The sequence below is a fragment of the Rhododendron vialii genome, chromosome 8a, assembly GCF_030253575.1.
Source record: "Rhododendron vialii isolate Sample 1 chromosome 8a, ASM3025357v1".
NCBI classification, from domain to species: domain Eukaryota; kingdom Viridiplantae; phylum Streptophyta; class Magnoliopsida; order Ericales; family Ericaceae; genus Rhododendron; species Rhododendron vialii.
The window spans coordinates 4399443-4426319 of NC_080564.1; the positions used below are offsets into that span (position 1 = coordinate 4399443).

The 26877-nt window shown below is 37.4% G+C and overlaps 3 protein-coding genes and 1 non-coding gene across 6 annotated transcripts; 3 read left to right on the forward strand and 1 right to left on the reverse strand.

Annotated features, from left to right (window-relative positions):
* The first annotated feature begins 103 nt into the window (after nt 1–103).
* Nucleotides 104–2672, forward strand: LOC131335969 (pentatricopeptide repeat-containing protein At2g36730-like). 2 transcript variants are annotated; one of them, XM_058371548.1, is made up of 2 exons: nt 104–510; nt 610–2672. In XM_058371548.1, exon 2 carries the CDS (start codon nt 845–847, stop codon nt 2312–2314), a length of 1470 nt encoding a protein of 489 aa, XP_058227531.1. In that variant the 5' UTR covers nt 104–510; nt 610–844; the 3' UTR covers nt 2315–2672. The 2 variants fall into 2 exon arrangements, with proteins under 2 accessions (XP_058227531.1, XP_058227530.1); XM_058371547.1 differs by having other exon boundaries at nt 104–450.
* On the forward strand, nt 301–403 carry LOC131299297 (U6 spliceosomal RNA). Its single transcript, XR_009190682.1, has one exon. It is a non-coding gene; the product is annotated as a U6 spliceosomal RNA (small nuclear RNA).
* A 606-nt stretch (nt 2673–3278) lies between the features above and the next one.
* LOC131335968 (uncharacterized) lies at nt 3279–12002 on the reverse strand. Its single transcript, XM_058371546.1, has 7 exons — nt 11569–12002; nt 10511–10566; nt 9492–10402; nt 7979–8174; nt 7692–7877; nt 7125–7495; nt 3279–5466 (listed from the first exon to the last, which is right to left on the reverse strand). The coding sequence occupies exons 1-7, from the start codon at nt 11760–11762 to the stop codon at nt 5320–5322; spliced, it is 2061 nt and encodes a 686-aa protein (XP_058227529.1). The 5' UTR covers nt 11763–12002; the 3' UTR covers nt 3279–5319.
* A 3854-nt stretch (nt 12003–15856) lies between these two features.
* LOC131297924 (isovaleryl-CoA dehydrogenase, mitochondrial-like) lies at nt 15857–25134 on the forward strand. Of its 2 annotated transcripts, none has more exons than XM_058323132.1 (15): nt 15857–16137; nt 18481–18564; nt 18647–18704; nt 19336–19460; nt 19541–19585; nt 20287–20335; nt 20470–20579; nt 21561–21637; nt 22227–22277; nt 22380–22444; nt 23282–23436; nt 23531–23571; nt 23670–23724; nt 24077–24133; nt 24495–25134. In XM_058323132.1, exons 1-15 carry the CDS (start codon nt 16030–16032, stop codon nt 24639–24641), a joined length of 1227 nt encoding a protein of 408 aa, XP_058179115.1. In that variant the 5' UTR covers nt 15857–16029; the 3' UTR covers nt 24642–25134. The 2 variants fall into 2 exon arrangements, with proteins under 2 accessions (XP_058179115.1, XP_058179116.1); XM_058323133.1 differs by lacking the exon at nt 24495–25134 and adding an exon at nt 24304–24390 and having other exon boundaries at nt 15907–16137.
* Nucleotides 25135–26877: the final 1743 nt, after the last annotated feature.

Genomic DNA, 26877 nt, shown 5'->3' on the forward strand with positions numbered 1-26877 from the left:
AAAAAAAATGTTCAGACTCAGCGATCTTGCTTTCAACGAACGAACATGAACTCGAACTCGAGGACTCGAGGAGCTTGGTTAGCTCTACAAATATATACACACACGATACATGTCTATTCGAAGTTTGAAAGAGAGAGAGAGAGACGAGTTCCAAACAATAGCTACATGGAGGAGGAAAAGTACGACTTCAGCTCGAAACGACGTCGATTGGATCGATGTCGGTGAGAGATATTCGTCCCACATCGACAGCAGAAGAAAGAGGAGTTGATTTCAAGTAACGGCGCTATGGAAGAGGAGTTCGTCCCTTCGGGGACATCCGATAAAATTGGAACGATACAGAGAAGATTAGCATGGCCCCTGCGCAAGGATGACACGCACAAATCGAGAAATGGTTCAAATTTTTTTCGCACTCTTCGCCCCCGTTCCTTTCTCGAAGAACTAGGGTTTCAGGTTTTTTATTCTCGATGACTTCAGAAATCCTCTTGCGAAACGGAAGATTAGATATTTCTGGTTTTACATCCGAATCTTTTGTATCACCATTGTTTGTTTCAAATTCTTGTTCACCTTACGTTTGATTTTCGTGGTTTTTTTTATTTCTATATTGTCCAGATTACGCTGGTTCAGAGGGGGAATTCCAGTTTTTTTTGAAGGAGCTTCCAAGATCCCATCTGGTAATACAAGTGGAAAGATTGAACTGTGTTCAATAGCTGGATAGTTGTTCAACAGACAATCAGTAAGAGGAATTGGTGGCAAAAATTTACTCTTTCTTGTGTTTCATTGTCAAGTTGTTCATATTTGATGTGCTATACTAGTCATTAGTGTCTATGGCTGAACCAAGCCTCAAATGTTCCTCCCAAGAACACTGCCCTTTCGCCGAAATCACTCTTCCAATCCACTTCGTGATTTTGCCTTTTTCCCTAACCGAACCCTCAAACCACTGCCACCGCCGCCATTGCCAAACCCACCACACCTCTCTGTCCTCACGGACAAATGCACATCAATGCACCAACTGAAACAAATCCATGCCCAAATGGTTGTATCAGCTCGAATTCACGACAACTACGCTGCTAGCCGATTGCTATCCTTTTCCGCTCTTTCGGATTCCGGTGACCTTAGTTATGCTCTCAAGCTCTTTTGGTATACCCAGGAACCTAATTCCTTTATGTGGAATACCCTGATTAGAGCTCATGCTAGCAGCCCAAACCCTAGCGAAGCCGTGTTTCTTTACATGAAGATGCGAAGGATTGGCGTTGTACCAGGGAAGCACACCTTCCCTTTTCTTCTCAAGGCATGTTCCAATTCAGTGTCGATTGAGTCTTGTAAACAAGTTCATAACCATGTTTTGAAGTTAGGATTGGACCTGGACTTGCATGTTGTTAATGGGTTGGTTAGGGCTTACTCTGTTTGTAGCGAGTTAAATGGTGCCCGTCGAGTATTTGATGAGATGCCAGAGAGGAATTTGAGTATTTGGACGACAATGATATGTGGGTATACTCAAAACTTTTGTGCCAATGCGGCATTGGAATTGTTTGATCAAATGATTGCTGATGGGTTTGAACCCAACGGGGTAACATTGTCCTCTGTGTTGTCCGCTTGTGGTCGATCAGGATGTTTGGATTTGGGAGAGAAGATTCACGTGTTTATGGAACAGAAAGGGATTGATTTGGGTGTTATTCTTGGTACCGCATTGGTGCACATGTATGCAAAGAACGGAGCAATTTTAATGGCTCGAAAGTGTTTTGAGAGCATGGCTGAAAGGAACACCGCAACATGGAATGCGATGATGTGTGGATTGGCCTCCCATGGACATGCTGAAGAAGCACTAAATCTCTTTCAGAGACTAGAAAAGGAGGAGCAGGTTGTCCCAAATGATATATCATTTGTTGGGGTTTTATCTGCTTGCTGTCATGCTGGCTTGATAGACTATGGTCGTGAAGTTTTCTACTCCATGAAGCGGGTATATGGAATCGAGCCCAAGATAGAGCACTATGGATGCATGGTTGATCTTCTTGGGCGAGGTGGGAGGCTACTAGAGGCTGAGGAGCTGATAAAAGGAATGAAGTGGAAAGCCGACATAGTGATTTGGGGAGCAATGTTGGGAGCTTGTAAGAACCATGGCGATATAGATGTTGCAGAACGGGTAGTGAAAGAAATTCTTGATTTGGAACCTCGTAATCATGGGGTTTACGTTGTTTTGTCTAACATGTATGCGGAGGCTGGTCGATGGGAGGATGTTTCGAGGTTGAGGAAGGTGATGAAAGAAGGTAATTTGAAGAAAGCACCCGGGTGGAGCCTTGTAGATGGTGATAATTAATCTCTGATTACCTACATGCTGCATAATGCCAGTTAATCATTTACCGGCATTAGACTCATATGTCCTTAGAAAAGAAGAGTTGATTACAAATGATGATGAAGAGGTGATCTGGATTCTAATTAACTGAAAGTGGAACCAGGATTTGTTACTCATGTGAGATGGTTTTGGGCTGAGATTTACCCGTTTCGCTGCTGATTACAATGCATCCAATCTTTCTGGTTAGGAAGTCATCAGTTTGTGTTTCTTACAGAAGAAATATGTTTGGCTTTCAGCCTACAAGTATGTGTGTGTTTGCAATGGACTCTTTTGTTGCAATCGCTGGTAATGCCGAAGTCGCCGATGCTGAAATTTGTTTGCAGGTTTGATTTTTAACTGGTTTTTTTTTTTTTTTCCTCCGCGGTTGCTATTGAATGGGGAGCCTCGTGTGACAACTCTAGTCTGGTTTGAGGAGAGGTAGTAAATTCAGTATGCAGGTACTAAAACAGTGACAAAAACGTTAATTTCAGTACATATCAATTACACCCCTGCCGTCAACTTCCGTCCAAAAACAAACGGAAAACAAGTTTCTCTCTGCAATTTTGCTACCAAACAGATTTTTTTCACAGAATTCTTCACAAATTTTTTGTGAAGCCTATTTTTGGATCCCACACAAATGATTTGATCTGTTCATTAGTTCTAAAATATTTTTTCGAGCGACCTTTCTAAAATCAGCTCCATCCAATAAAGGTAAGTGTTTGATCCAAACTTACAACTTCTTATTCAAAGTTTCGGATTAAAATTCTGAATAAAAAAATTGTAAAATTGGATCAAATACTTACATCTATGCGATGGAGTTGATTTTTTACAACGTTATGCAAAAAATAATTTTAAAATTAATGAATGGATCGGATCATCTTTTGGGATCCAAAAGTGAGCCCCACAAAAAATCTACGTAATACTACGGGTGAGTTTGGATAAAAAAAAGTTATTGAAAAAAAAATTGCATTTGTTAGTTTTGGGTCAAACCTTTGTGACTTAATGATTCATCTCGATGAGAGGAATCAAAAAGGTATAAAATTTTGATCGAAACTCCTAATTTTTTTTACAGTTTTTGAATTATTTTGTGTCATTATTCAAAATATTATGAGTTTCAATAAAAAAATTTATACTTTTCTGATTTCTTTCATCAAGACGAATCAAAAAGTCATAAAAATTTGACCCAAAAATAACAAATGCGAAAGAAATTTGAATAAAGACACTTAATTTTTTTTTTATCAAAACCCATCTCTTAGTATTACACTGATTTTGTGTGGGGCCCACTTTTAGGTGTAAAAGAATGATCCGATATATTCATTAATTTTAAAATATTTTTTTACTTGACCCCGTGAAAAATCAGCTCCATCGGATAAATATAAGTCTATCCAATCTTACAATTTTTTATTCAGAATTTTAAATTAAAAATTGTGAAGATTGGATCAAATATTTACATTCATTTGATGGAGCTGATTTTTTGCGAATCGCTCGAAAAAATATTTTAGAAGAACGGATCAGATCATTTGTGTAAGACCCAAAAATGGGCTCCACAAAAATGTGCAAAAAAATTAGTTGGGTAGCAAAACTGGAGAGAAACATATTTTCTGTTTGTTTTTGGACGGAGGTTGACGACAAGAATTTAATTGATGAGTTTTTTAATACATCATGTGTTTATGTGATATTTCGTTAATGTCAGGTATCTATGTGTGATTTGCGTGAAAGGTTCATACGATAATGGAGTAATGTTTTGTCAGAATTTTTTAAATTAGTACTCCTATCCACGAAGGAAATTAAAAAAGTATAAAAATATACATCAAAATTAAAAAGTTCTCGTCTTTACTGAATTTTTTTTTATTTTGGTCATAATTTTTAATTTTGTACTCTCTCCTCAAGACAAATAATTTATTCAAAAAATATAATATGAATCTAACAAAAATTTAAAAAAGAGGAAAAACAAATACCGAAGGCAACATAACAACATTCTCTTTCAAGCCTTAAAAATATCATAAAGTTAGAGAGAATGACACCTAACTAAGAAAAAGTTTTACTAAAAAAAAATTGAACAGGTATTTACTAAAAATAGGAATAAGCTTTTACGTTGGCTCTCTCTCCTGCGTGATATTTTCTCAAATAATTTTTTTCCATACCAAGTTTGAACTTTAAATTTCTTGCATCTATAGATTTAAGGCCAAAAAAAACTTTCAGACTTCCTCTTATGTTCAAACTCTCTCTTAAAAAATTTCCACATTTAATCTTATTTTGAAAATTTATGAACATAAATATCATTAAATATAACAAAAAAAATCCGTCTTTTTGTGTATAGCAATTGTAGTTACGGATACTGTGTTTCGGCTTTCTTTTTGTTTCTCGACATCCTAAAGCTTCTCACCATCAAGCACCTTACTTGAACTACCATTTTGGTCCTTTGGATACTGCCAACCTTTAGATTTTACTATGCCACGGCAAAAGCTGCAAACCCATTGCTTATTAACGTTGCAAGTGGAGTGCAGTGCCATTGGAGCTTCTTTTATACTTATAAGTTCCATGCATATGGGTAGGGTTCAATTCCTGTAAGCACTCATACCCCTCCTCAAATTCCTTAAGATAGAATAGATTAGGATTAACAAATGACAAAAAAAAAAAATGGTGTTGGATTCTAGCCCTGATGAAAGAACAGCACGGAATTCCCACTCGACGAACAAAATTGTTTTCTGTTTTTGGTTCCAGTCACAAGCTTCACTTTACGAGTTTCCATCAAAACTATCAGAACTGCAAATCCAAGTCAATCGCCAGACTTCAAAAGAGATGGAAGGTGGTCTGATTTCGCAAGCACCCCGAATAATGATATTCCTATTTAAACTTGACTTGCAGATGAAAGCTATCGCTCCCACAGCAGGAGGCGTATAAAGCCAATATGCCTGGTTGAGATTGAATCTCTGATGCAACTCTCACTCTTACAGTAAGACTGACCATAGCACACACCAACATGTTTCTCACTCCTCAGTTTCTGGATCAAGAACTGGAAGAATGCCCAAGGCTGAAGAACCAAGATGCATTCCCCGAACAACCCCTCCGCACGCAACATTTATCCGATGGCACAGAAGCAAGATAGAATCCCACAGTGCTGTTCTTCCCTGAAAGTGAGGACCAACAATGGTGTTAATAAAACAATATCTCAAAACATTACTTCTCTTTTTCTTTCTCAATACAATATTTTTGTGCATACATGTCGACGGACTTGGTGAAAACTGATGCAACAAGATCGATCTGAACGCAATGTTAGGCGATGCCATCAATTTAAGGTCAGGGCAGCATACCCACCTGTTTCTTCTTCTTTATTTATTTATTTATTTATTTGTATTGCTGAGCTTGTTAAAGTATTTTACATCGAAGTACTGTGGAATATAAGAGAATAGAGAGCATCAATGGCATGAACTTCTCCCTAATCCAGCCTCTCTTATTGTAGTCCTTCGTTCTAGCTTTAAGCGATAGTGTGCGTCCAGGACTGGAGTCCATCTAATACATTTACCTGAGATTACTTTTGTGACAACTCTTTTTGGAAGTATTTTCTTCTCATAGAGAACAAAACAGAAGAAAGAAGTAGCAAAAGTCTGGAGTCACCAAATTTATAAGCAGAAGCAGTAGTTAACCACGATTCCAATTTCCACGAACTACATATCAGCGCAGATATGATATAAGAACTTCTTACAAGGGTAGGAAAAGCATGACCGTGATGTTTTTTGAGGTTGTCATACAACAAAAAGGATCTGCAGCAGCCATTAAGTATATTATCATTCATAGGATCATCCCTGTAATCAGTGTCAGCTGCTTTCCTGGTGTATTCCTACAATAATTAGCACTGACTGCAGAAAAGCTTCTCATTAGTTCATAATTAGCTTGTGTCAAGTTTCTATGAGACTGTAGGCCTTCTGTTTTATTGTCCAATTGGTGATTGTTAAGGTCAGCCTAGACCTTCTGGTGTTTTATTTGCCTCAGTGAATTGTATTTGGAGGATATCGTTATACTATTTACCGTGCCTAACAACAATAAATGTTTTTGGTCCGACAACCGGCGTAAAGCTGGCATCAGAAAACTCTTAATATTTCAGACCCTGTTAATTGGATGTTGAGATCAAGTACTCCTTACCATATCTGCAGTGAACCGTGAACGTACATTTACAAGGCTACATAGAATTCCATATCAATTATTATTCAACCACAAACACTTAAACACACACTCACATCTTTTGGTAGGGCCCACAAACACTGGAGGTGTAGTGTGTATGGGCCCCAATGTGAATGTGGGTTTGTGTAAATGTTTGTGTGTAAGTGGTTGTGGTTGTAGAATGATTGATTCCATATTGCAGGCAAATCTCGCAAAGTTGTATTCACAGATTCCAGGAAATCAAGCACTGCTTTCTGATTAATTTATGGCAAGAATATTAAGCCCCTTTAATGATTCCACATTGTCAAGGACTAGTTTTGTTTTGTTTAAAAAGCCTCAACATGTGACCTATTCCCTGCAGAAAACATATACTGACATTTGATTGTTCAATACAACTAAAAACTGAAGTTTCTAACGCAGTGAACTTCATGGCAACATATCAAACGTGCTGGCTAAAACTTGGTACATGTAAAATTCAAATGATTTGCGTATAAGTAATTCTTATTTCGTAATTTGCATGTAGTATGTTAGAGAATCAACAGTAGTATGGAAGCAATGTGACAAAACCTACATATAACCTAACCTCATGTTCTCCAAAAAGGTAGCATGACACTTAGTTTTTACTTGCCTGAAGAGAGAGCTGTGGCTTCTTATCCCAGTATAGGGCGAAGATTGGGGGACTCTGTCTTCCAACAGCCAATACACAAGCTCCTGGATGAAGCACATATGGGGCACCAGATATAACAGCTACATACTTTTCAGGAAACCTCTCCTTTGGTGGCAAAACACCCGCAAATAAAGGATTCTTGCTAGACTGAGCTCCAGCATAGGATGTAGGATCCACATGTAGCATCCACTTTGGATGTTCCAGGAAAGCACAAAAGAGGTATAAGAGCAAGTGAGAATCTGTGGGAAGCTCAAGAGTCCACTTCTTATTCACTTTGTCATAAACCTCCCCGCTCCCTAGGTACTCATAGTTCTTCAAGCAGGTTCCTTCAGCAAGTTCTGTGAAGATTTGAAAACCGGATGGTTAGGCAGATAAACAACCCAAATGGTAGCTCCAGGGGACACACGTATAACAAAATCTATCGCAAATATCTATTAGATTGACGGGGTCCTTGGAATGGGTAACGAGTCAAATAACAATTATGGAAGGTCCAAACCACAAGATAAGGACGCAAGATATGAGAAATATAACTACCCCGTATCCTTTGTACTGTATAATCTGCCCGAACACTGCTTTGTGGTAACAGACCCTTAGCCCACTCTCCTTTCATAAGGGCACGGAGCCTCTGGTGTTCAGTAGTTGCATCGATGCACTCCTGTATTATAGGAATCATGGGGTTCTGTTGTGGGGACTGTTGCATATTGCCTAAAGGTAACTTTGCTGCAAAGGGTGAACATTTGTATGAGATCCTCTAAAATGGGCATAGAAACAATTATTGAGCAAACAAAAATTTAATAAATGACAAGCGAAATAAGACCTACAGGTAGAGGCATCTAGAGCTTGCACAAGGGTAGCACGTAATTGATGAAGAAGACTGTCTTCATCGAGAGTAGCTGGCTGCCATTCATCAGGTCTCTCAACTGAAGAAACAGTAGCACGAGTTCCTGTAGTTGGTAAATTACTTCCCACTTTACCGATTGTAATTGAGATACCAAGTTTAGTAGCTGCTTGCATTACCTATCAGCAAGAGATACCTCAAACATATGCATTAAGTGAAATATATATATCCAGAGAAACAGTTACTTCTTGATTTATCACCATGAAACTCATGAGATTTTCGGCCTCACTTATGTATGCCTAAAACATGAATATGAACAAGATAGTACAAAATCTGTGGGATGCAATGCGTGGCCTATGGTTCAGACGGCTACACAACACGAAAACAGAATTAGATTTTACGGCCCTTGGGTAGCTACACAATGGTAAGGTCAATATGTTGCAAATTCAACTAATTGTGATAAATTCATCAAAAAAGACTTCTAAAATTATTTGTTCTTCTCAAAATGCTCAAGTAAGTTTGAATAATTGAATGAATGTCAACCTTAGTGACAGATGGAACAATTCCCTTACGCATTGACAGGAGAAAAACATCAGAAATTTTCATTTTTGTATTCTTCTCATTGGGTTATGTTGGTAACCAAAGGAATCCGTATAGTTCCTAACTACTAAGTATGTGTAAAACTTGCCTTGTTCCTGATTACTTGGAATACATATAGTTGTTTTCTAGGTGGCCACAACAAAATCCCTACCCCGTTTAAGTCTTAAGATAACCATATACCTCTTGGTACCTCAGCAACAGTTCTCTCTAGCCAATCCTGTGTGTACATAATTGTTATTTGGCTTACAGAGACACATTGCCATGCCATCTAAAATGGTTCTCCCTTTGGTTTATCTAACTAGTGCCACTCAGCTGCCCTAATGGTTTCCTCCAAATTTTTTACTCTGCACATCCACCAAAAAACCAGACTCTTTGCTTTTGTTTTTGGGCTTTTCATAACTACTGCTTATGGCGAAATTTCAAAACCAAGTTTCTCATGTTTAAGCAACACCCTTTCTCGCGATTCATGGAATAAATTGATAACCATGTGAGGTGAAATGCATTTATTATTAGCTCGAACAATAAGAGTATTGTTGGGAAACTAGTAACCGTGGTCAATGAATGCACTAGCAGCATTTCCAAAAAATGCACTTTCAAAAAAAGGTGAGTCACAATGGAATCCAGTGGGTAAAAATCCTTGAATCAAGTTTTTCTTAAATCCAATTTTCACAGAAGAATCTTGCCCATGTACCAATGATTACTACACAACGCCAGATGAATACACCGTCACCAAATGTGGGAATAGTATATACAGAATGTTGCCAAAGAACAATGAGTAGTTGACACAAGGTTGGCATGATAGGTGTGCATTCAACATCTAAGCACTGTCAAAATTGGAGTATTAAAATTTGTAGATGATGAGGAGTATGCATGAGTGCAAAAGTACGATGCCACACCTGCATATGACTAGTATCAATTTTGCTAAGCAGAGGATTTAGCAGAACCAAAGAAAACCACTGCCTGAGGCGATCACGCCACTGCTCAACCTGAGGATAGATGCCTACATTCTCAAAAGCTTCAATTGACTCTTCCATTGACATGGGTGAAGGAAGCTCTCCTTCCCCTTTCTTGGGAGGAGTGAACTTCTGGGAACCAGGAGACATCCTGACAGGCCTCAACGGTGTACTTCTCGTAGTTCCAGAACTGTTAGCTGAAGTGGTAACTGTGATGGGGCTGGCTAGACTGAAACCACGTAAGGTAGGAGGTGGAGTTGCCAATCTTCCAGCTGATTCGGAAATTTTCTCGCCAACATCAACCAAAAACTGTTCAAGGTCTTCTTCTGTTGCTATCTCTCTAGCATTGGAAGCTCGCTTATTTGACCAAGGAGTGGTAACCAATTGATCGAAACCTGGTGAAGTCTGAGAAGAAGGCAACTGTGAAGCAGCTGCAGGCACAAGATATAAAGGAAATGTAGAACCTGATGGTTTGGAAGGGGTGCTGAAAGTATATGTCTTACTCCCACTACTCGTGTTCGATTTTCCGCTGCCAAGCTGAGAAGACCGATTGGAAATAGTAATTTGCGGGTGAAGTGGGACAAGGACATCAGCAGGAGATGATGAGTTGGATTTTGTTTTAGGAGGTTTCTTCAAAGGTTGTGTAACCGCTTTTTCAATCTTTGCCCTTATCCCTAAAAGCCCTAACTGTCGACTTGTAAGAACAGTTTGTTCCTTTCTCCCTTTAGAGGGAGATATAACTGTTAAGCCTGCGGCATTTGTTGCCCTCTGTAGGGAAATGACTTTGACAAGGGCAAGCATGGTTCCCAGAAAAACAAAGCCCAGAACGGTTTGCAATGCTTTCCCAAACCAAACTGATGAAAACAAATAAATAGATACCAATTAAAGAGGAAAATAACCACAATCAGAAAGAGGGAGTTAAGACCAGCAAATGATAGGCCTCTTGGAATTGGGTTACTTACAAGCAACATGGGAAGGAATAAAACTGAGCTTCAAACTGTCAATAAACCCTTTTTCCCTTCAAAATTCAAAATAAATGATTCCATTAGCCACAATTTGAGGAGAGGAAAAAATCAAACAATATGCATCACAGATTCACAAATAAACAATATCCAAGTACGGAATTTTCAGGTGGTTGCTGGCATAAAGAATACCTAGGAAACTAGATAAGAAATACAACCTCAAATCTGTTTTCCTTTACATTCAAAGCCATGAGAACTGGATAGTCAGCCTAATCTTGACCTGTAAAAAGTTCTGCCAGAAAATTTGGTTTCGTTCATTTTGCCATGGTTATTTGGTCGAATTTCCCCCTTTCTCGGTGGAACACAACTATAACATGCTAAGATTCATCTTCTCCCTTCATTCTCATTCTTTTTCGAAAACAAGCAAAAAACAAAATTCAAATTGAACTGAAAGTAGAACCCCCAGAAACCGCCAGAACTAAGATTCGCGCCTAAGAGTCTGAGACACAGAGTTCTATATACCTGAGGGCTTAGGGTTTATGTGAACAAACAGGAGCCTCAAAATTCAAACTTAAATTCTGCTATCAAGCAACACAGACCACAATTGGGAGCATCTTGTGTTGTAGTTCAATGTATGCTAAAAACTTCATGATTAGAAAAACAAGGCAAAAGCCTCAAACTAGAGCTCGTCAAAAACAAGATTTTTCAGCGTTTCAAAGTTGTTTTTGGCCATAAGCAGAAACAGCTTATGAGACACAAGCCGTAGCAAACACCCCCAATATGTCCATATAACTCCACCTGTGCCGTGCTTGGAGTCCTATATTTTTTATGGCCGGTTCCAAGCGTGGATAAAGGAGGACGGTAGCACGTAAAAGCCCCATTAGATCTTTATGAAATGAATGGAAAATAGAATACACGTAGCAAACCCATTGGATTGAGACACAAGGCTCGATTTGATTTGGTTTGGTATGTGCGTGTGTGCAGGCATAAGCACACAAAAATCTAACAATTCAATGAGTTTGAAAAAAAGTTCAAACTATCGAGAGATATCTTTGTACCTGGCAATGATGCTGAGGAGAGCGAAGGCAGAGGCAGCGGAAAGGGAGAGAATGCAGAGGAGTGAGGACTTGGGAGGGCGGAGGCTGTTGGTGGTTAAGGCGGCGGAGAGGGCTGGGTTCTGATACACCGCGAACTTTGTTGGCTTTGGTGGAGGCGAACCCTTGTCTCGTCCTCCGCTGTTGCCGCCGTCCATGGAGGAAACAAACTAGGGTTTGGTCCAGTAAGACTGCCGGAGAGAGAACGGTGTCCTGACTCTGCGGTGGTCAGTAGCACTCACTTGTCGCTATAGCAGCTCCCTCTCGCCTTTGGAATTTGAAGTGCACACTGCTCAATTTAGGATACAAAGACATCCAAGACATCATTGTCAAGATGTCGTGATGGACAGTTCGGATTCAAAATAATCTCACACCAGATTCAAAATAATCTCACACCATCCTCGTAGGAAAAATCTCATAGAGATCCAAATCCGATTCGCGTAAAAAAATTATCAAACAACTGTTTTATTTGTTTAAAGTGTCGTCTTATTTGAATTCTTTCAATATCGATCCATACTTTTATTGTTTTTCAAGACGAATGTTTAACACTGGAAATTATGAGAAAAAACTAAGTAAAAAGTTACGAAAAATAGAAAATATCAAAATAAATTCCAGACTTATAAGTTAAAAAGAACGAAGCCTTAAAATATACCCAGGTTTTTTTTCCAATTTCACCGGAAAATAAATAATATTCTCAGATTGGTTCCTCAAAACCTCTCCTAAACTTAGGACTATAAATGAATTAAGTTGTTAGTGAACTATACGAGGCTCAACTAAACTGGGTAAGCATAGAAAAAATCTCAGAAGGTAAATTTCATCTTGTGTAAGATAATATACTGTTTCAGGCGAGGCACAACCTGGTTATAAACTGGGTACCTTTGGGATAAGGCAAAAGCCAAGGGGAAAAAAAATTGGCAAACAGTCAGATGGACATGCAACATACTAGTACCCAATATGACTCCCAGTATGCGTATGAAATGAATTTTAAAGTGCCATACAAATGTGGACTAGTCTGAGTATTTTTTCCTATCTCTAAGCTAACCTACAAGAGCTTAGCACGAGTGTCATTTGCTTTTTCTGACATAATCGGTCTCATGTTCGCTCAAGCCTTATGTGTATTCCGTTGCAAGGGGTTGTGAAAACGGGATAATTAACCCAAAGGTATTGCAAATATCATAACCGTGGTACAATTACTGTTTTTTTTTTTTTTTTTCTGATTTTAATAATAAGAGGTGAATCTGAATTCCAAACAGCAGTAGTTTTGCCTGTACGGTTTGGGCGTCAGTTTCAATTATAAAAGTCTGTAAGCATCACTCACCTTTGCCCTTCCATTGTATTTGTATGATCTGGAAACTTTGCTCTTAAGATGTTGGTAAGGGAGACATGGCCATCCTATATATGGACTGCAAATTTTTCTCACTTATTTCCAGCAGCATTAGTTCTGCGGATGTTGATTCATAACTGGTGTTGCTATGATAACAGAGAATTTAGGCCAATCGAATTTCTGTTTGATGGGACAGAGTTCAGTGTCCAGAAAATTCATGGGATATGTTCACATTATTGATTAATCGGAAGAAGTTTTGGCACGAAATGCATGTAATTTCTGGAGTTTGGGTTTATGATCTTCTTGATGGCTTAAAATTAAGCTTTGTGGTGCTAAGGTGGGTTGCATGACATGGTCAATCTATTATCCTCTTTTGTTTTTGTCACTTTGGAAGATCTGTCAATTTATTTGGTATGGCTTCTGCCTTCGGGTTTGAAAGTAGAGACAGATTTTTGAAACTCTTTTAACTGATTTTGCGAAGATTTTGGTGGAAGTTTTTGTAAAATCAAAAGTTTTGATGACAAACACATCTGTATTTGTGATATTGGATTAACCTGTCTGGGAGTGCTGTTTCATGGTTTTGTGCCTACACCCAATTCTGCACCTTCAAGTTGGGAGGCTTGCACTGGAGCAATCTACCAGGATGATGAAGCCAATATTGCAATCAATAACCTTTTCCGTTTTATTTTTCCGCCAAGCTATATACATCAACGGGGCTGGAGGATAGTTAGTAAATTAGTACATGGGGTCCAAAGATTGACCATAGTCTTACACCACAACCGCCCTTAACGGAACTCGAATCCTGACCTCCACAAAGAGGGATCAGGAAATACCAACCTTTTCCTTTGAAATTGCTTATTTGAGCCCTCCCACAAGAGAAGGATGAGGAAATACCAACCTTTTCCTTTGAACTTGCTTATCTGAACTTGCTTATCTTCCCCTGCCTGCCCATACTTTATCTTTGCCTTGTCAAAATGACCTGACTCCCATGTGATAGGGATAATTGCTGACACACAAGATAAGGACTAATTTAATTCTTGTAGGTTAAAAAACTAATACAATATATCAAGTTTACCCAATTCCACCAAAACAGGCAATATATTAAGTTTACCCAATCCCACCAAAACTGGCCAGGTTACGACATACTGTTTTGTGGGATGGAAAAACATTACTCCCGGACCATGAAATAATCTCTCCTTCATTTCTAGAAAAGTTATAATGTAATAGGAGTAGTATTTTTCACAACCTAGTTTTGATCTTTATTGATGTGAAGTTATAATGTAATAGTAATTTTTTCCCCAATTTTTTTTGCACCAGTCAGAGTAATGTAATTAATTCCACATCAATAAAGGAAAAAAGAATATGGATAATTGGAAGCATGGTGCAAATATCAAAGTAAAATTTTAAAATTATTTACACAATAATTCCTTGAAAAAAAATCAGCAACTATTAAATTGCACGATACTAAGAGACTTGTTAGCTTTCATCTTGTTCTTCTTCTTTTTTTTTACATTTTTTTGAACATTTTTTAGGTCGGTGTCATTTTCTTTTACGTTTCAATTTGACAATCAAAATTTAGATGATAATAAAAATAAAAATATAAATATAAATAAAAATTCTCTATTTAGTTTGTGCTTTTTATTTTTCTTATTCTTATTTTTATCTCTTCCCTTTAGATCATATTTTCCCACTAGTGGATGTCTGTGCGCCTGAAGGCACAAAGCAATGCGTTTTGAGCACAAAGTTTTTTTTATCATAAAAAGTGTTTTTGTTTTCGATCCCTCATCACTATTTTTCAATTTTATAATATGAAGAATAACATATAATCCATGTGTACGACACTACCAATAATCATCCATATCACATAAATTTGAGCCAACAAATTCAAACCCAATACCATGTTGCATTCATAAGATCCTATGTTATTTTCTTTTTTCGTATATGACTGTAGGGAAATCAACCTAAACGAAAACAACTTAAAAACAAATAAATATTGAATTGAATGTAAGATAATCAACTCTAGACAAAAATCAATTATTGAATCGATTTAAATCCAAAAAGATAAATAAGTTTTTTAAAGAAACAACCTAAAAACAATCAATTGAAAGAATTTACCAGTTACAAAGTTAGGTGGTATTTATTAGGAAGTATGCTCTCAATTGGACGGATATGATCTATTGAAAATTCGATCCGATGGTTGTAGAGGGTATTGGTTTGTATGGATAGACAAAAACCGCTCTATCTATGTTATTGTCTTTTCGTATATGACTATAGGGAAATCAATCTACAAGGAAACAAATTAAAAGCAAATATTTTATTGAATGTAAGGGAATCAACTTTAGACAGAAATTAATTATTGAATTGATTTAAATTCAAAAAGATAATCAAGTTTTTTAAGGAAACAACCTTAAAACAATCAATTGAAAGAATTTACCAATCACAAAGTTAGAAGGTTTATATTAGAAAGTATGCTCTCAATTGGACAGATGTGATCTATTGAAAATTCGATCCAGTGGTTGTAAATGGTGTTGGTTTGTCTAGATAGACAAAAACCGCTTTATCTATGTTATTTTCTTTTCGTATATGACTATAAAGAAATCAATCTTAAAGGAAACAAATTAAAAGCAAATATTAAATTGAATGTAAGAGAATCAACTTTAGATATAAATCAATTATTGAGTTGATTTAAATTCAAAAAGATAATCAAGTTTTTTAAGAAAATAATCTAAAAGCAATCAACTGAAAGAATTTATCAGTCACAAAGTTAGGAGGTTTATATTAGGAAGCATGCTCTCAATTGGACAGATATGATCTATTAAAAATTCGATCCGATGGTTGCAGAGTGCGTTGGATTTGTATTAATAGACAGAAACCATTATGTTTTATAATAAAATTATTTTTGTCTGAACAAGTCTGAAAAATCACATGTTCTGTTAAAAAATACTTCACCGATGGCACCATCAACCCACGCTATCTGCTGCTGTGCCGTGTGCGTCTCCGCTTTGGATTAGCTTCGACAATTTTCCTCCCCGTTTGCTCGTCCCGTTTCAGATTCCTCTCTCTCTCTCTCTCTCTCTCTCTCTCTAAAGAAACTTGGTAGAATGCAGAGGCTCCACTCAGTGAGGTATTTGACGTCATTATTGATCGGAAAGGTGACGCAGCGAGCTTCTTTTTCATCCTCTCTACTATTCGATGACACCCAAATTCAGGTCTCTTCCTCTATTTCTCCATTTATCTTTACACCCCAATACTCTATTAAGTTGGGTTTTCCGATACAGAACTTTCCCCAGTTTCATTAATCACTAAAACTAAGTTGTGTTCCGTTCTCTGACAACCGGATGTCCGGGCCAGTTTTTACGCACCTCGATTAATTCTGGGCACTGAAGTTAACGAGTGGCCCTAAGGTTTGGATGTTTGGCCTATATGAGAATGGAACCAGTGATTTCATGGAGAAGCACTTATTGCTTTCTCATAACCGCTCTGCTTGAGGTTGCTGTGTTCCGTTTTCAGCATCAGCATGCTTTGTATTTCAACATAGACCTGAACACATAGTGCTTCATTCCCTTTTTTCCTCTTATCTTTCTTGTCTGTATAGGAATTAAAAAAAGGATTTCTTGGTAGTCCTTGGATCGTTATTTGTTACCCTTTTGGACTAATTTTAACCTCTTTGAGCTCCAATTGTATTAATATGTGCTACAGTAATGTATTCCTGTTTGGTGTCAAAATCCGCAATGCTTATAGACAAATTTCTACGTAGATGATTTATACAAAGTGAATGGCTGGCGACTTCTGATAAACTAGATGGAAACATGATGACTAGAACGACCCTTTTAATAATGGGGAAAGAGGAAGTGGTGGGAAGAGGAGCTGCTATTAGTAGTTGTATGCTTGCAGGAGAGCACCTCATTAACTAGGCCAACCCCTTGGCCTTGACTTGAATTGCTTCTTGTTTTGAGTTACCTACCTCAAGATCCACAACAGTTGGATGGACTTTTGATGCTAAGAAGCATGAATCATGGACCTTTCTATACTCGAGATGACTTTTAGAAAACAGCTGGGTAGAGTTGCAAGTTTTATGTGCCCGTTCTTATTTTGGCAAAATTTCTCATGTGTCGTACGAGGGAATGGGCTAAGTTAGTAATAAGAGATCTTAAAGGGAGCTTGGGAATGAACTTTTAGTGTGGGATTGACAAAAAACTGAGCAAATTTTGTGCTTCACACGCAAAATGGCGAAAAAGGCAGACTTGAAGGAAAGGCAAGTCTGGTCTGGTAGGTTCGTGCTGGACAGATGGGCAGTTTGGCCATGTGTGTTCGGCCAGTTTGCCTTCCGGGTCCCTTTTTTATTTTTGTTCTTTGAAGAAATTTTCATTTTTGCCGAAGGTCCAAAATAGTCCACTTTGAGACAAACCTACTTTAATGAGAAAAGTGAGGAGGGGAAATGTTGCGGCTAAGACTATAAAACCAAACCAAATCAAACCGAACCTTATTACTTGGGGTTGGCTACATGAATCCTATACAAGGTTATTTCCACATCATTACTTGAATGGGCCAGGAGTTACCCCAAGTTTACGCAGCCACACTTCTGTCTTTGGAGGTGATTTGGCAATCGGCCGAAGTATTACACCCAGTCAAAGTGGGGCACCTGTTCTATTATTTTCTTCTACTTGTTTTTTGTACACTGGCCCACAAAACATCAATTTATTCTACTCACAATGTGTTCGAAAAAGTCCTCAGGAACACCATGCTGCATCAGCCTCTCAGGTCTATTCAAACATGTGCATGGGTGGTTTGTGTAGATTGATGCGTATCGACATAAATGGAAGAGAGCATGAAGTCTTTGGCATTGGAAGTAACCATCGAATTTTCTGTTAGGAATTGCAATTGTGTTGAACAACGAATAAATAATAGCCTTTTGTTGGATTTTGGTGATTTTTCAGTTAGAAACTATCCAATTCAAATCACCCCCTTATTGTCACCTTATATTTAGCTGTGGCAGTGTTTTAGCACTTTTTTTTAAACCAATAGGGCTTTAGGATTCTGCCACCAATCGTGTCCGTGTGTGCCAACTTTTATGTTTAAAGATGGAATAACTACTGGTCATGCTGACTTCACTGATACTGAACTACTATTGGTTGAGATTATTCTGCCGACTGCTACTCACATTGGTTTTTTTTTTAAATTATTATTATTATTATTATTTTATATGTTCATCAATCTACCAATGTTATCTATTAAGTAGCTTTCTGTTAAGAAATTTGCGATTCATGTTTGTTTATTATTATCTTTTGTTTGGAAATTTGGACACACTCGTGTAATCCGGACAGTGTTCTGTTTTATTCTACTTTAGAGTGCATGTTCAGCACTGTAATGCAGGTCATTAACAGGTTTATATAAGCATGCTTCTTGAGAAGTGCTGCATTTTGAGTTGAAATGTTCCCTTTACTGATTTTGAGTTGTTTTTATCACTAAGCTTCCACAGTTGCTTTTCCTATTGACTACGTGCCTTGTGTTGGTGGCAATTCTGTGACATTAAAAATGGTCTATCATTACAGTTTAAAGAAAGTGTGGCGCAATTTGCCCAAGAAAATATTGCTCCCCATGCATCAAGAATAGATCAAACAAATTATCTCCCAGAGGTAGTGAGAATATCTTCCTTGATCTTGGAAACCTCATGACCGGTTTTTTACATTTTGAATTTGTTTTATTTTCAAATTTCAGGGGGTTAATGTCTGGAAACTAATGGGGGATTTTAATCTCCACGGAATTACTGCTCCAGGTAGAATTTTTTGTGGCAAGAGCTTTCTTTTAGCCTTTTCTTTTCCTGTTGCTTATGGCTGCTGAAAATCTTGTTGGACAAAGTACATTGCCTTGCCTTCAATGTGGGCATTAGGACTTGCTTCTATGCAGAAAGAGTGTCATTGAGAGATTTTTAGGGAACTTTGGACTTGGACATTGAGTAACAGTCTTCTTAAGCAAGTAACTAGTGCCTATTCAAATTAATGTACCTTGCGGGAGATATTCTGATATTGTTGACGAAAGGTTATTGGGAACGAATTTTCCGAAGTATCAAAAAATAAAAGAAAGGTTATTAGGAACGAGTCCCTGGATTGGGATCACAGTGAATATATCATATGACGAAGGGAGAATCAGTGAGCTTCATAGATACTATAGTGCAAATTGCACCACGTATTGCAACTGATTCTCCTTCTATTTCCATAGATTTTGCCACGTGATGACATTTTCTTATTCAGTTTCCCCCCTTTTCCTTTCTATAACCTTCATTTCTCTTGATAATGAAGTATAAAGTTAATGTAGTTCCTTATAGAGTTCAATGAATTTTGGAGAATTTTGGTTTTGTCAAGCATACCCTTGGCGTATTGAAATTGAATGGATGGCCCCCTTTGTAGAGGAATATGGAGGACTTGGGCTCGGTTATTTATATCACTGCATAGCAATGGAAGAAATTAGCCGTGCTTCGGGATCAGTTGGGCTTTCCTATGGTGCCCACTCTAACCTATGCATTAATCAGTTGGTAAATGATCTAAGTCGTCTTTTACATTCTGGTGATTCTTGTTGCCTAAGCGAGTTCTGATTAGCTGCTATGGTTTGTAGGTGAGGAATGGATCCCCTGCTCAGAAGCAGAAATACTTGCCAAAGGTTTCTATTCCCCGCTCCTTTAAATTGTACTTTAACCCCTTGTGGTTTGAGCCACAAACATATAACCTCCTTAGGGTCCAAAAGTGAAAGCATAATATCCTTTGTGCTTTGCAGTGTAAAACTGGCAGAATCTGTTGGTCATTTTAGTACTAATTGACCATGAACACACATCCTTATACGCCATTCACTTGAAGAGCCATATTCTGTAGAGTGATGGAGGGGGTGAGATGGAGCTTGAAGCGCTAATTGCTGATAGCCTAATGTCGCCCTTATTGTATCTCTGCAGTACATATAAGTATATACCAATGCTCTACTTTTTTTAACGAGCTATAGGTTTAGGTTTAGAGAGAGGAAGACAAAGAAAAAGCATGAATCTGTTTAGTTTATAATAACATTGAATTGGCTTGATGTCATGGATGCTCATGTTTCATTCACAAGAATTTTAGGGCAGATAAAGTAAATGTTGTATCATTTGCTTTTGTGACATCACACTTTTAGATAGTTTGATATACATAGTTGGGCCCATTTCCTAACAACTTAAGCTTTTGGGACTACTGGTAACTTAACACACATAAATCTCTTTAGGATTCATTTCTTTATTTCCCTATTTTCTTTAATTTTCCATCTTCGTGCACACGCATACTGTGCCTATGTTGTTAATTCTTCCACCAGCTAAACTATGTCTCTAACTTGGTGTAAAGCTAATCAGTGGGGAGCATGTAGGAGCGCTTGCAATGAGTGAACCCAATGGTAATCAATTCCTTTTCAGATTACACTAATGTATTCACAATGATTGTATGTATTACTTGCTAAGAGAAATTATTAAAGGTCGTCTGTTATATGTGGTTTTATGTGTGACCTAAATAACTTTTCTGTATATCCAGCTGGCTCAGATGTTGTTAGCATGAAATGCAAAGCTGATTGCGTCGACGGAGGTTATATTTTAAACGGGAACAAGATGTGGTGCACCAATGGCCCAGTTGCTCAGACACTGGTATCTTTATCAGAACTTTGTTACATTATGCATGGCTATGAGTGTGTTTTCTTTGTCATCTGTTGTCACTATTTTTGGGAATCTTATGTACTGTGATGATGAATTAAAGGACAGCAAACAACATTGAATTCTGTCTTGTGTCTTATCACAAAATCTGACGGTAGCATTTGTATGTATTTCTTAGTTGTTCTGCATCAGTGTCCATGTTGCCTACAATAGTTAGATATTGTATTGCAGTTATATCAAGTTATCAACAAGACCGTAATTGACGATTATTTCGATTTGGACTCTTAGATATAAATCTTAGCTTCCCTTGTGTTTCTTATCGGAAAGCTATCCTTCCCGAGTTGCTGCAGTTGTAGGTGATGAATTCATGGTAGGAATAATTAAGAAAAAAAATAGTAGAGACAAGAAATCCCAGTTGAAGCAGTTGTGGTCAACAGGTGGATACATGCTCTGGAAGGGTTATTATGAGACGTTTTTGGGCAAAACCCTCTTTTTTGATGAAAAATGAACAGATTGATTCTGTATCTTGCCATCTTCTGTACTTACTGTCAAACTGTGTATAGATACCTGAAGTATATCCCATCTATTTAAGTTATATTCCAGTGTTCGGTCGGAGTCATCTTTCTTTTGTTCTTTGGGTAGAAGGAAAATGTTATTTCCTGTGCTGAAGTCATTTTCTCTCTTTGTGGTCCAGTAACCGACTTGTTATCCGTCTCTTGACCAATTCTTAGATTGGTTTGAGCTTTTCCTTTTGCATGGAAGTGTATAGTGCTTTTTTGCCATATGGCCTCTTTTTGTATATGGGTGGCATTCCCTTAATGCCTTCGTTCTAATATATTTATTTACTTATCAAAAAAAAAAACATCTGTTGATTTTGTTGTGGTTTGTCGGTATTTAGTATTTCTTCTTCTTCTTGCATCTTTTTCTAGAGTATACACTTTTGGTTGTCAAAATTGATGCTTCAAATTTTGCCAGGTCATTTATGCAAAAACAGATGTTGCAGCTGGCTCTAAGGGAATCACTGCATTTATCATTGAGAAAGGAATGCCCGGGTACTGAAACTTAAGTAGATTGTAGTGAAAAATATTGGACAAGAAATCACTGATTGCTTGCACCTAGCAAAATAGATTCAGTATTCACTGAAGTTTAGTGAAATGGACAAAGTTTCTGATATATTACTTAAAAATAGTTGGGAAGATCATCAAACATGCGATTTTGGTAATAGAATAATTGGAAAGAGGCATCAATAATAATATTGGTCCAAATCCTGGTGAGAGGAGTGTGGCTGTTTGTCATGTGGCCCCTTCTAGATAGGTATAGACTAGTTTGAGTAGCATATGTCCCTAACCTAATCTGCAAGCACTTACGTAGGCACTGAAACTGTTGGGCTTCTAACAATTTTTCTTAAATTGGACATATCTGGATGGTGCACACCTGTACCATACGTATGTCTTTGTATCCAAATGATAAAAATTGGACAAAAAAGAGCATGAGTCAGACTGTCCAGAAATTCAATTTTGATTTCTATGACATCTGGATGGAGGTTTTAGATTGATTTTATGTATGAGACTAAAGGAAAGAAAATCAAGAAGACACTCTCAACTCACCCTTCTTTTTTACCTTTTGTGGGTGACAATGCAGATTCAGTACTGCCCAGAAATTAGACAAACTTGGGATGCGGGGAAGTGATACGTATGGCTGCATTGCTTTATAATTGTTGCTCTAGTATGATCTCATCTCCTTTCAATCTAAATTGGAGAAGGTTTGACAATTGCCTTGTCAACAAAATTGCAGATGTGAGCTTGTTTTTGAAAATTGCTTTGTTCCTGAAGAAAATGTTCTTGGGAAGGAAGGAAAAGGTACCAAATTATGTAGTTTGAGGTGACCATTTGAAGTTTTGAACTATGTGTCAAACACCTTTACATGTGGTAGCTAATTGCTTTGTGTTGGATGATGTAAAATTGCGAACATTCTGCTTCGGCTTCCAGTTGCTACGGCATAACAGTCAGGACAAGTGAAAAGGTTTCGATTTAAACCCTGGATGTCCTATGATTAGAAACCTGCCAATGGTCTGATTGGTATGGCCTATGGTGTTGTAATAGCTGACCCAAAATGAATTGATTATAGCTGAAGTGTTTTTGGATATTCCCCTCTGTAATTACATTTTCTGAATTCCTTAAACCTCAAAGTTTTGACATGATGCTGACTAGTAGGTTAGTGATTGTATTGACTCTTCTTTGGGAAGTTGAAGATTAGATTATGCCCCCTCAGTCCCATAATGTTTGTCCGGTTGGCAAAACAGAGACGTAAAAATAATACAATTTTTGCATGAAAAATTCAAAATAAATTTAACAATTTACTAAATATTGATGAGTTCTTTTAATTTATGAAAAAAGTTTGTATTTCTTCTTGAAAGAAATGCATTATTTTTTAGTCCTCGTTTTTCGGACCGGCAAACATTATGGGATGGAGGAGTATTATTTTATTTTTTTATCTAAAGCTATAGTGATTCTAGAGACTGCAATTGGAAGAGATGTTTTGAAATGATTGCATGATGACCTCAGTGCAGTTCACTGCATTTCCCTTAAACCTCAGAGTAGGTTTTCCTGTATGTTTTCAAACTTGATTAGCTGGTTTGGGGAATGTTTAGAATGATTGGAATGAGTTCATTGTAATCAGACATCCTTTTGTTTCAGGGGTTTATGTTATGATGTCGGGGCTAGATTTGGAGAGGCTTGTTTTGTCAGCTGGACCCCTTGGACTGATGCAAGCATGCCTTGATGTTGTTCTTCCCTATGTACGCCAACGGGAACAATTTGGACGCCCAATTGGTGAATTCCAGTTTATACAGGTTCATACTTACCAGTCATGCAAGCTAACTTCATATTGTCCTCAAACATGCGCATTAAAAACCTTTTCCACATGTTTTTGACCTGCTTATACAGGGAAAGGTTGCTGACATGTATACTTCGCTGCAGTCTTCCAGGTAAGAGATCCCTGATTTGTGAATATTCTATTTTTCTTTAATTTTATTTGCATGACTCTTGTTTGAACATTGTTATAATCACTCTCATGTCTGTCCAGATCTTACGTGTATTCTGTTGCGAGAGATTGTGATAACGGGAGAGTTAACCCGAAGGTAGTGCACAATTCCTTGTTCTTCAGTTTTTTTTTGCTAGATTTTGTTTTTTCTTTCCAATGTTTTAAAATGAGAGGTGAATCTGAAGTCCAAACTGCTGTAGTTTTGCCTGGACATTTTTGGAGTCAAATCACTATGAAGTCAGCTTTTGACTTGTTTTTTCTATTGGAACTAGATCTTTGAGTTGGAAAATCGGAAAGATTTCCTATTAAACACAACGCGGGGATGGCACAAGGGTTCATCTTATAGGATAGATGCTAGGACAACCACCTCGAGAGTTTCATGACAAAACATGCATGGATTCTTCAGACTTACGATGACCGTAACTACCACATGAATGCTAACTTTTCAGGACTGTGCTGGAGTTATACTTTGTGCAGCTGAAAGAGCCACCCAAGTAGCCCTTCAGGTGAAGTAAAGCTATCCTACTTATGTTCGCCTCTCCGGTTGGACGTGGCTTCTATTTATTTGAATTGCTGACTTCAGTGCATAGCATATCCTGATGCTAACATTTTCAGGGAATCGCTTATTCATATTATGTTGTTGCAATTAAGCATTGAATGCAAATATGTGTTACAAGTTACTTATGATCAACTGTTTGAGATAACCACGCCATAGAGTATTTGGCCTGATTTTACCAATCTCCTTATACTGATTCATACTAGTTTTTACGATTTAAAACCCTATGCCAGAGTATTCCAATGTAGCTTGTTGAATTGTATTTTTCGAAGGATATATGGTTATTTTTTTTGAATCCAATGGCGTTGCAGGCTATCCAATGCCTAGGTGGTAATGGGTACGTCAATGAGTACCCAACTGGTCGCCTTCTCCGTGATGCCAAATTGTACGAGATTGGGGCTGGAACTAGTGAAATCAGAAGATTGATTATCGGTCGAGAACTCTTCAAGGAACAATAAGAGAGAAGCTGTTTGTTATTTCCTCCTTTTTCCTCCTCCTCCTCAGTAATAGTCTCAATTAGAAATTTTAATTTGCTTTAATTGAAATCAAATAAAAGAACAAGGCGTTTTCGGTGTCAGTGTCGTATTGGCTTTACTCAACGGCATTTTCGTAAATTTTGTGCTAGAGTCCAAGCACATGCCGCGTGAGTGCTGAATTTGTATTCAAAATTTTAATTTTTTTTTTTGGGGAAAAAATAAAGGAAGTATGGCATTTATTTATTTTTACAGAGGTTATTTTGAACAGTTGGTTGGAGTCATGCACTGTGGAAAAATGAAGATCACAAGCAAGATCGTGTATACCATTTGCGGTAGCTAAGTTTGCAATTTAATCGCTCCTCAGCCTCTTTTTGCTACGTTATGAAGTCATCTACGTGACATTTTTATACATTTTTCGGTTGTCGTAATGTAAGAAATTTGTGTTATACTCCTTCAGTCTCAATTTGTTTGTCCATTTTCTATGTTCATGTCATTTTTCAATCAATTGCTCATATCTTTCAATATGAAATTAAAAAATGTACAATATGGATCTTGATTGATAGTTCTCAATTAATTCAATAATATAATTAAAGTTATGAAAAATGTTATAAATTGAAAGATAGTATAAACAATTGAAAATGACACCAACATCGAAAATGGGGAGGATGGATTATTATATTAGCAGTGTTATGGCAACATAACTTGTTTTCAACCTTCCATCTGGTAAGTACTCCTTCTTTATCACTTTATTGTGCCTGTTTCATTTTTTGCACCTCACAAAAAATTGTTTATATCTTACAATTTATAATATTTTTTATGATTTCAAAAACTTTGTTTAATAGAATTAATTGAGATTTATCAAACAATATCCATATTGAATATATAATATAAAATATTATAAATTAAGAGATAGAAAATTTTTTGAGACGTTCAAAAAAGGAAATAAGCACAACAAAGTGGGACGAATGGAGTACTACAATAGACACGCTATCTGGTGCGACCATCGTGGACTGAGAGTGGGAATCCATTCACAAAACGAACCAACTTCCACATCAGGATTCAAGTCCTATTCGTTCTTTTACTCTCCCTATAGTTATATCCCAAGTTAATTATTCATTGTTTTATCGAGCGTTAAAAACAAATTGGTTTTTTAAAATCTTAAATTGTTAACTGTAGTAATATTACTTAGTGCCTCTAATCTTGGTATAATGGACATGTTACTTTCATGATCTGGCCGCAAGAGATTAATGAAATACAACACGATAAGAAAAAATGAAAGATTTAATATCTCGAGAGTTATAATCCTTACCTATTATTGTCATTGTGTAGACATCGACTGACTCACAACATCTTCACCTTACTCAAATTCTTACTCTAAAAATACCCAAATTGGATAATGTGATGTGAATTTGACAAGGCAAATGAAGCAATACTTCCGCTGTACTTTGTAGCTGAAAAGTCTGAAGATGAGATGGTATTTACTCCCATTGCAGTTTACTGATCAGTACGACTGTTCCTGATGTTAGCAGTTGTGTAAAATTGAATGAAGTAGTATTTGACATAGAACCAGTAAAGAAGGTATTAGTTCTAAAGTAGGGGTCAATATTGTCATTGTGGGAGTAATACACTATATCTGTGGAGAGAGAAAAATGAAGCAAACAAAAGTAGAGCTGGGCAATGGACACAAGACACGATAACACGACACGAACCGGACACGAAGTTAGCGGGTTAGGATTGAACATTTCTGACACGAAACATGAAAATGACACGACTCGAGAACACGAATTCTAAATGGGTTGGGTTCGGGTTGAACACGCGAGACACGAAATTGACACGATTAACACGGTTACTAATCTGTGTCACCCATTAACATGAACGTATATACATAATATATGGTATATCTGTAATTCTATATAAAGTTGGGCAACAGACACGATAACACGACACGAACCGGACACGAAGTTAACGGGTTAGGGTTGAGCATTTCTGACACGAAACACGAAAATGACATGACTCGAGAAACATGAATTCTAAATGGGTTGGGTTCGGGTTGGGTGATTTGTGACACGAACCCGACTAACACGACACGAACACGACCCGACCCGACCTGTTACCCAAGTCTAAACAAAAGCATCTTATACCAAACTCCGGTTCTCTTAAACGTTTCGGAGGGACGATTTTCTTGTGTTTCAAACTGGAACTTTTATCAACCCAACGA